Source organism: Arachis hypogaea, chromosome 17 (assembly GCF_003086295.3).
Source record: "Arachis hypogaea cultivar Tifrunner chromosome 17, arahy.Tifrunner.gnm2.J5K5, whole genome shotgun sequence".
Lineage (NCBI taxonomy): Eukaryota > Viridiplantae > Streptophyta > Magnoliopsida > Fabales > Fabaceae > Arachis > Arachis hypogaea.
Window position 1 is genome coordinate 122,679,172 of NC_092052.1, and position 10,371 is coordinate 122,689,542.

At 34.9% G+C, this 10,371-nt stretch overlaps 1 protein-coding gene across 1 annotated transcript; it reads left to right on the plus strand.

The window, feature by feature from the left end:
• The first annotated feature begins 905 nt into the window (after positions 1-905).
• Positions 906-1,744, plus strand: LOC112763801 (uncharacterized). The gene is made up of 2 exons (XM_025809379.1): positions 906-1,058; positions 1,295-1,744. Exons 1-2 carry the CDS (start codon positions 906-908, stop codon positions 1,742-1,744), a joined length of 603 nt encoding a protein of 200 aa, XP_025665164.1.
• Positions 1,745-10,371: the final 8,627 nt, after the last annotated feature.

Genomic DNA, 10,371 nt, shown 5'->3' on the forward strand with positions numbered 1-10,371 from the left:
AACGAGCCATTTACTATCTTAGTAGGGTGTTAACCGATATAGAGACAAGATATTCTCCTGTCGAAAAATTGTGTTTGTCTCTTTATTATGCTTGTACGAAGTTAAAATATTACATGGTTGCAAAAATTGTGAAAGTAATTGCACGGACTGATTTGATAAAATACATGTTGTCTTATCCCTTGTTAAGAGGTCGATTAGGAAAATGGATGTTGGCTTTAACAGAGTTCGATTTGCAATATGTGTCAGCCAAGGCTGTGAAAGGTCAGGTCATTGTAGATTTTCTAGTTGATCGATCGAACAATCTTAATGACCAGAGGATAAATATAGTCGATGTGGTGTCTGGTTGTTGAAAATTGTATTTTGATGGTTCGAAACACATGGATGGTGCTAGAGTTGGAATCTTGATCATTTCTCCGGAAGGTGCCCCGTCAGAATTTCTTTTTGAATTAAAATATCATTGTTCGAATAATGTAGCTGAGTATGAGTCCTTGCTATTGGGGTTAGAAATTTTGATTGGTAAAGAGGCATTGGATGTTCAAATTCTTGGGGATTCCCACTTGGTTTTAAAATAGTTATCTAAAGATTTTAAGTGCAATAATGAGAATTTGCAAAAGTATTTATCAATAGCATACGAGTTGTTAGTATCTTTTCGAAAAGTATCTTTAGTTCACATTCCAATAATTCGAAATGAAATTGCCAATGAGTTGGCACAAATTTCATCGAGATATAAAATACTCCCTGAGACGACGAAAAAATTGGCAAAAGTTCTTCAAATTCTGATACCCATCGAAGAAAGAGAGGCCCTGATTTTGGACGAATGGGATGATGATGATTGGAGAAAGCCAATTACTGAATACTTGAAAAATCCCAATATTAGGGTGGATCGAAAAATTAAATTGAAAGCAATGAATTTTGTGTTGATGACTGATGAATTGTATAAGAAAGGTATTGATGGTAGTTGTTCCAGGTGTTTAAGTCAATCGGATAAAGATATTACCCTAGGAGAAGTTCATAAAGGTATATGTGGTGCCCATCAAGCTGGAGTGAAAATGAAATGGGTACTTTGACGAGATTGTATTGGCCTTCTATGATCAAAGACTGTATTGATTATGCGAAAGTATGTCAAGAGTGCCAACGACATGGAATAATACAACAGATTCCAGCCTCCGAATTACACTCAATTATTAAGTCATGGCCTTTTTTAGGATGGGCTTTGGACCTCATTGGAATAATACACCTACCTTCTTTGAAAAATCATAAATTTATTCTAGTGGCAATTGATTATTTTACAAAGTGGGTTGAAGCTGTTCCTTTAACAGAAGCAGGTCAAAATGAAATTATTGATTTCATAGAAGAGTACATAATTCATCAATTTGAAATTTCCCAAACTTTGAGTATTGATCAGGGGACTATGTTTATTGGTCAACGCATTAAAAATTTTGCGGCCTCGAGAAATATTACTATGGTAACTTCAACTCCATACTATGCACAAGCGAATGGTCAAGTTGAAGCAGCGAATAAAATATTGATCAATTTGATTAAGAAGCAAATCGGTCGTAAACCTCGAACTTGGCATGAAACTTTAAGCCAAGTATTGTGGGCTTATCGAAATTCACCTAGAGGGTTGACGAATACGTCTCCTTATAAATTGGTGTATGGCCATGATGCAGTGTTGCCATTTGAAATTAATCTTAATACTTTAAGAGTAATGAGGCAAGATGATTTGCCAATTGAAGATTATTAGAATGCAATGTATGATGATTTGAATTATTTAAATCTGGAACATATTTTGACACTTGAGAATATGATTTGTCAGAAGAATAATATTGCTCGAAGTTATAATCGTCGAGTAAAAGAGAAGTGCTTTAGTGTGGGAGAGTTGGTTTTAAAAGTTATTTTACCAATGGAAAAGAAATCGAAATTTTTTATAAATGGTCCCATAATTGGGAAGGACCTTTTCAGGTAATCGATTTGTATTCTGAGAACGCATATTGTATTAAAGATATTGATTTGGGCCATATAGTAAAATAGATAAATGGAAAATACTTAAAGCAGTATCGATGTATAGAAAGTAGTGTTTAAAGAAAAGTACAGATGAAATAAAAATTCAGTTTGAACAATATATCAAATTTTGGGCAAGTGAGGAGCTAATAGCTCCTCGAGTTCCATTCGAAGTTGAGCTCTTTCACTATTGATGGCAGAATAGGTTTCGACTTCATCATGCTATTCATTTTGTGCCCTATCATATCTTCTCCTGGTCTCTTCTTGTTTAGTTTCTACTTTGCAAAGCTCTTTGAAGATATCTTGTTTCTTTTGTTGTGCTGCAGCATAAGGCCCTGCTAATTCAGCTTCTTTCTCTTGAATTCTGGCAAGTTCTCTTTTGAGTTCTTCTTTTTGCTTGTCAAAATAGACTTGAGTACTAGCATCTTGGGCAATTCTTTGATCAAATTCTTTATATGACTTCTAGATTGACTGGTAGACTATGCCCACTTCTTTTGATTCTGTTTCGATCTTGGCTGTTATTTCTTTGGCTTCCTTTATTTTGTCTTGAGCGATGACAAAATTGTTTGAAACCCTGGTAAATCTTCTTACTATGGAGGAAAATTCAAGTGAAACCTGAAATTCAAGAGAAGAACTCAAGATGTTAGATAAAAGGCTGTTCAAATCATGTTGTGCAACCCATTCATCAGCAGTGTGGGTTAACAGCCTAAGAAAAGAAGTTAATTGCTCGAGTGTGTTGGAATTGAGATTTTTTGGAATATTTGATGTTGGTAAATCTTCAGTAATTGGACTCGAGGCAGGAATTTCTTCTTCTTGAGTGATTTTGGTCAAGACAACTACTAGATTAGCCAAATCAACATCTTGAACTTCGGGGGCAATGTCGGGAGTCTCTTTCGAAAGGTCAAGTCCTTGAGAAGAAGATGATTCAGTTGGTTTTATTGGACTTGGTGTTTTTTGTGGAAAAGGTATGGTCTCTCAAAAAAGTGAATCGAGAGTTTGTGGAATTGGAGAATTGATAATTGAAGTGGTGTTAGTAGGAGAAGAAAGATTATAAATATTTACAGACTGAGGGCTTGAAGGTTTTTCCTGAGTTAGATCCACTAGGTTTTGTTCTTCAATATTTATTTAAAGAATAATCTGGATAGGATCGGCCGAAATGACTGTTTGATTAGAGGAATGAGATTCTTGGAGTTCTGGCCCGTGTTGGTCTCTTTGTTATTCTAGTCCGATTTGTGCAGTCGGTGAGGAAGGAATGGATTGAGCAGTCTTCTTAGCCTTTGTCATGATGGAAATGTTTGTAAGTGAAATGATTCAAAATCCATAAGAAAGTTTAAATTAGAAAATAGTTATACCAAGGCATATTTTCTTTGTTGAAGATGTGGGAATGAAGAGGTCTCTGATGAATCATCTGAGTCTGAATCCTCGGAAGATGAAGAAAACATATTTGAACGAGATGTTTTTTGACTTTCATCAGAAGAACTTTCACTTGATGATTGCTTCTGAATTAGAAGTTGCACAATAGATATAAGGTGTATTAAAATATATATGACAATTGAAGTTTTCTTAGCCTTTTGTTTTGGTTGTCTGAGTTGTACAGAAGTTTCGATTTTTCTTTTTGGAGTTTTTTTGGATGAGGTCTCAGTTACTTGGAGAGTTTTGATTAAAGATTCTTTGATCTCACCCAAGGTTCGGTTGTATCGAGAGTGGTAATTGTTCCACCACTCAATAAAAGACTTAGTGATGAAGGAACTACGAACATAAGTCAAGTGAGAATAGTTGCTTCAATGTGCCTAGTTGACGTTGAGACACCTTTGGATATCTTTTCTCGATTTGAATTCAAAATGACAAAGAACATTATGTTTTCGAGGGACAAGTGAAGGAATAGTTTAAGAAAGGCCCATTTGTCTTGTAACATTATGGGGAGCATGAAGAATCACCTTGAATTGCTCTTTCTTGTATTGAGGTATTTCTATCGAAAATACCTGAACAGCAAGAAAATTTGCCCAAGTTGCACTTGCTACATCATTTTCATCATCATCATTCGGGAAATGAGACGTTCGCACCAAGGTGGTCCACAGTTTCGACGTAGAAAAGGGGTGAATGTCAGATCCTCATTCTGGAAGCTTTTTCAAGAGTAGAATAATGAAAATACAGTCCAGAAGAGATCTTCAGTTGAAGTGGCGTTTTTAAAATTTGGTTGAAAAGGGGCTAGTCAAAATTCTTCGATATGCTGTTTTTCTGAAACGTTGCCCCCATCTTGTTTCATGAATTTTTCGAAAACAGCATTTAACGAAATCAGTAGAAGCCAGAGGGGACCACCCACATTGTGTAAGAACCTGGTTTTCAGTAACAGACTTTTCTGGCTATTTTAAATTTTATTTTGCAAAATCTCGAATCACGACCCAATAAGAAATAGTGAGGCTGATCCAATGGTAAAAAAAAAAAGAACAAAAATGAAAGATTAAAAAGAAAAAGGCCATTAAAAAGGTCAAAATTGACTTTATGAGGGTAATTAATTCTCCCTAAGTTAAGTTTGACTAGTAAATAATAGATATTAGATTACCATTGGTTTATTTTCTCACTAGAGACTTTTTGAGCCAGAAATTCACTTTTAGTGACGGTTTTGCGTGCGCTGAGAAAAACTCTTGTAACCGAAAACTTTGAAACCAATGGTAAAAATAATTTCTACCTTGATAATTGTGTCCCAAGATTAATATTAGCCATTCATTCATGATTTATTTCTTTAAGAATAAATCTTAGCCATTGATTATTGTACCACACAGTAAAATTTACTCCGAACCGAATTTATGACTAGTATTTCGCAAACGACTCCTAGAGACCCCAAATCTTCTTACTTGGCATCCAAGTAACTTGTATCTCTTTCTCAGCCTCGGGGCCAAGATTATCTCAGCCTTTCACCCTCTCTGCTGTGTTTTTAACCTCGAGTAACTAATTGCGGTTAATTGCGGATAAGCTCGACACGCAAGTGCTTACCAAGCTTCCTCGTTTTCATGCCCCTTCTTCATCAAAATCTCATCCCTTGACCACGAAAATTTCAGCCCCTTTTACCATCATAATTCAACAAGACTTTGATTTTTTATTTAAAGAAGCATTTGCCACAAACTTCACAAAACACTTTACACATTTTTACACTCTTTTCACCGAATTCTTGAGAGAGAAAGAGAGAAAATTCTTGCACCTATTCTCTGCATCCCAGCCCATATTTTAACTCTTCTTCCATTTCTCTTCATGTGTTTTTCAAGGACTCAAACCATACAAGCGCAAACTCTTGCCTGTTTTCGCTAATCCTTGCGTTTATATCGAAATTTTGGCTAGGTAAACTCTTGTTCTTTCTCCTTTCCTTTTCTTAAAAAAAATAGTAGCCATGATGAATTATTACTCTCCTCCATATATAGAGAATGCATCTTGAAGCACCCATGAAGTACGCCTAAGGAGTTAGAGATATTCGAGCTCAAAGTGGTTGAATTTTGACGTTTTTGCGACACTTTTGGCCCAAAAACAAAACTCACCACCACCAGCCGTGTTTCTTCCCTTGTATGCACGTTTTCTAGTGTGAGAAATGTTTGTTAACTAAATTACATAAGAGGTAAGGGTTAGGATTAGTTAGAGTATGATTGTGCTTATTTTCGGTGCTTAAATGAGCCACTTTGTGGTGAATTTGTGCTTGTTTTGAATTTCTGGAAATTTTGTGAGTTACCACTATTTTTGGCTTGATAAATATGTGTAAAATACTGTTATATTGCCTCTAGATTTTGTGTGAAAACAGCCAGAAATATAGAAGCGCTTGGGGTTTAAGTTTCAAGCTTTAAACGTCAAAAAAAGTGAAGAAAAATATAAAAACTGCACCTCTGAAATTTTAGTCACTAAGAGCACGAAAATTATGATATAAAAGCATTAAAAAGTAGTTACAAAAATAATTTTAATCCTATGGAACAAAGGAAAAAAGGTAAAAAGGGTGTTATAGTTATTTTTGGGTAAAAAGAGAGTTAAAAATATAATTTAAATAAAAAATAAGTAAAATTCTGAATTTAGTGTCATTAGGGATAAAATAATAATTATATAAATTATTTGAGTCAAAATTATAATTATAAAAAATTTTCGGGTCTAAATAAAAGCTTTAGTAAAAGTTAGAAGTAAAACGGTAAAAAGCAGTAACTAGAATAAGTAAATAAATTAATAGAGGATAAATTTGGATTTAGGTCCCTTAGGATGAAAATTGACATTTAATAAAATTATTAGGAATAATTTTAATCATAGGCAACTAATACGATTAATCCGGTAAAATTTGATGCTAAATAAGGTTAAACAGTAAAAACTAGAGAACTTAGGGACATATTAGTAATTTCAGGCATAAAGTCAAATTAAAAATGAATAATTAACTTAATCAAAGATAAACGGTACATTAGGAAAAATATGAAGATAAAATGGTAAAATAATAACATTAGGGGTGAAAGCATCATTAAAGACATAATGAAAACTGTAAAAGAAAAGTTAAATAAAAAGAGCAAAATGGTAAAATGTGACAAGGCTGAGACATTTTAAGAAAGATCCGGGCACAAGTTTTTATAAAAGAAGGGAGGAGAAGTCCCTTAGAAAGAAATTCTGTTGAGATGTGCTGCGGAAGAAGAAACTGTAAACCCCAAGGTGCTGAGAAGTACCTGGCAGAGTGGACTTCCATCCCGCCTGGCCAGAGACTATATGAACGTGGGGACGCCCACGATATGGACTGCTACTCATTGGGAGCACCTTATATTTTTGGACAATTCTTTATTAGTTCCGAGATTGCATTACGGGCACCGGTGCGCGACCGACCCAGTGGAGTAGCCATATCCGGACTTGGACCGGATAACGTCGGGCTGCGGGTAGCCAACGGACGCATGATCTCAGGCATGTATAGGACCAGGCATGCATCATACTTGGTTGCTGCATTTATCTGTGATTGTGATTTATCTCTACTTCCTGTACTTTGTGTTTGTTTACTATTCTGCTATATATTTACGCTTGTACTTGTTTGTGTGACTTACCGACCTACTGCGCAAAGTCTTAGACTTAGGCTGCAGAACCCCTTAGGTTTTCCTGTGTAGTACCCTGCTGGGAACCTTAGGTTCTCACCCCTTACTTTCCCGTTTCGCAAATGCAAACCGGTAAAATCTTCTTTGAGTTTCCAACCTTGGGACTACCAAGCAGCAGTAGCATTACTGGAGGGTCAGAGCGACTTCTCTTACTTCCACATTGCACTTCCATGTCAGGGAGCGATGAGCAGCAGCAGCAGCAGCAACAGCAGCAGCAGCAGTAGTAGTAGTAGTAGTAGTAGTAGTAGTGGTCTTTGCCCTCGCTTTGTATAGACTTTTAGAGGGCTAGGTACTTTTGTAACTACCTATATAAATAAGTTAGAGCGGGTCCCAGACTAGAGTGACTCTTGTGAGTCGAGGCCTGTTAGTTTAAATATGAAGTCTGTAAATATTTTCATGAATAAGCAACGACGTAACCTGATATGAATTATGATGTACTAAATGAGCCTTCGGACATATATGTATGATATTGCTATGTTTTCTGTGCTTTATGTATATACTATCTATTTATCTGTTACCTATTTCGTTATATCTATATATCTAACACGCGATCTCAACTAGCGCTATAGGCTCATATATATATATATATATATAAGGTCTAGAGTCTCTAAGGAACGCCGTGAAGTAGCGCCTGGCAGTTAGCATTTGGTCATGACATGCTAGAAGCCGGGTCGTTACACATTGATTGAGGATTTGTTTCGAAGGTAGTCAACTAAGTGCTCTAATTCATCATACAAATTTCCCAAAATAAATTTCGCCATGTTAAATTTGTGACCTTCATGAAATAAGGCAGCCAATGAGAGGAACATTTCTGCATCTGAACACTCTTCAAGCAGAAGGTAATTGCATTCAGCCAGTAGTACAAGAAAGCAACACTTTCTTCATCAGTCACAGGATCGTTTTTGTGACCCATGTGATAATTGATGAAATCACTATAGGAGTTTTTCTGAACTATCTGATAGGATCAAGTTGGTTTTGTATGGAATATTGTCTCAGGATAGTTTATTGGAAGGCCAGTAATGGTGGTAACATCGAATAGTGTGGGCCCCACCATTCCGCAAGGAAGATGAAAGTTGTCGGTGGTTTTGTTTCAAAAACTCAGTACAGCCCCAATCATCCAATGGTGTGTAGTAGGTGTGAAATGAGAGAGGCGAAGAAGGTCGTAGATACCTTGTGCCCCCAAGCGGTACCTTTTGATGGTTCAAGTCGTTGATACTAAGCAAAGAAATCAACTCTTCGGGGGATAATTTTTGGGTTGTTTTTGAAGGATTTTTTGTGATTGATGAATGGGGCAATGAAAAGGTCTTGCTTTATGAGTAATTCTTCCTCTTCGACACTGAAAAAAAGCTAGGCATTCTTTTTAGTATGTTCCAGGATTTGTAAAGGACCGATGAAACAACAAGTTTCTTCATCGGCAGTGAAAGGGATAAGAATCCTTTTGTCTTTAGGTAGATTCCTAGGATCTTCAATGATAATATCATTGAATTGATTCAGAACCTGCAAATCAGGTTGTTTAAAGATTTCGGTTATAGGGACTTTGTCTTTGTCTTGGGCAGATAAGATTTTTGGAGCAGAAAAAGAAGCTATGAATGAGTACGTGAAGGGAGTTTTGATGACTGACTTGTTTATGGAGGGAAAAGTTTGTGTAGGAAGGTTCAGAAATGGTGGAAAGTGTTTAAAAAGAAAGGTGAAAGTTAGGAGACAGAAAGTTAATGTTGTGTAACGGTGAAAATTTTATTAAGTAAAAATGAAGAAAATACGTTGCCGTTTCATATTTCGTATTTTCAGAATTTGAAATTAAGAAACTTCTTTGATAAGGTGAAGTAGATGGAAGAGAAACGGCCAGTAGCGGGAGAACGTGCCGGAGTGGGCACAAATAAATGAAAATTAATAAATTTCATTTATAACAAAATAATTGATTATAGTGGTAAAGTTAGAGCAGATAGGATTAAGTGTTTTATTTTAAAGTGATATCGAAAAACACATTAATCCTAAGGGGCAATTTGTTGATCGAAAATAGTGAATTTTGAGAAATATTATATTCGAAATTTAATGGGTTTGTATTTCAAAGAATAAAGTTTGCATCGAGAAGGGTTTTTGTCAAGGAACGAGAAATAAGAACCAATCGACGCACTTAATCGATGAGTTAGTTGAGGTGCTCAGTCGAAGAATAAAATTCTTTGGAGTGTACTTTAGCAGTTACACAGGTTATACAGAAAGAGCGGGAACAGTTATTCAAGGATTGACGCATGTGGAAGTTACATTTGAATCTAATTGGACGAAAACTTCTATAAATAAAGGAAAGATCGAAGGAACAAAGGTTGGAACTTTACTTCAGAAAAACATTCAAGCACACTCACATCCCAGAAATTTTCTGAGTCTGCATTCGAATCATTTTTCTGTAGGGTTCCTTCCATCATTTTTAAATTACATTTACATTTCTTGTAACTTTTATTTTTCGTGCAAATTTACCTTTCAAGCAACATTTATTCTTTTTGTTCTCTTTTAAGATTCAGCATTTTTGTTTTCGAATTCAAAGTCTTTTGATATTGTCGAAAGTAATTTACTGCTTTATTTAAATTCAATACAATTTCTTTCGATTCCAGTCAATTTATTTTTAAAGTTTATTTTGTTTATCTTTCAGATTTCCTTTTATTTTGTTTCATCAAAAAAGTTCTTTGATGTACTTTAGAAAATTGATACTCATAGAGGAGTAGGTTTCGCTTCTAAACTATTAGATATGGAACTACTATTAATTTGTTAAAAATCGATAAAATAATATGATAAATAATTTAATGATTAATTTTTTATATTATAATATTTTCGACATACTATTTTGCATGTTTAATGCAAGTGAAGCAACCAAGAGAGGAAAGAAGGGTTTAACTAGAAAGCCAATATTATATCAGCTAATTATTTTTTATTTTAAATTTTAAAGCCTCAACCTTAAATTATAGACTTTAAATTTTAAATTATAAATTTTAAAAAAATTTATAATTAAGAAAAGAAAATTTGGCTTATGTTACCTAATTAAAAATTGGTTTACAATATTTATAGGGAGAAGAATCCATTGCATATGTTGTATTATAACTTGGAATGTTACTAATTATAATTTCGTCAAAAAGGTTATCAAAGCCATCGCACAAAGACAATCCAATTGCCTGTGAGTAACCACACACCCAGGTTCATTAATAGAATCAACCCTTTCCCCCCTCCCCAAATAGTGTGTAATCAAAAATAAGAAAAAAAAAATCTTCATAGGAAGAGAAGAGACACA

Bases quoted from the DNA above. Each gene is read 5' to 3' on its own strand.
- LOC112763801 (XM_025809379.1), top strand. From the start codon at position 906: ATGAATTTTGTGTTGATGACTGATGAATTGTATAAGAAAGGTATTGAT. The intron at 1,059-1,294 runs GTACTTTGACGA...TATTTTACAAAG, and splicing joins CTGGAGTGAAAATGAAATGG to TGGGTTGAAGCTGTTCCTTT.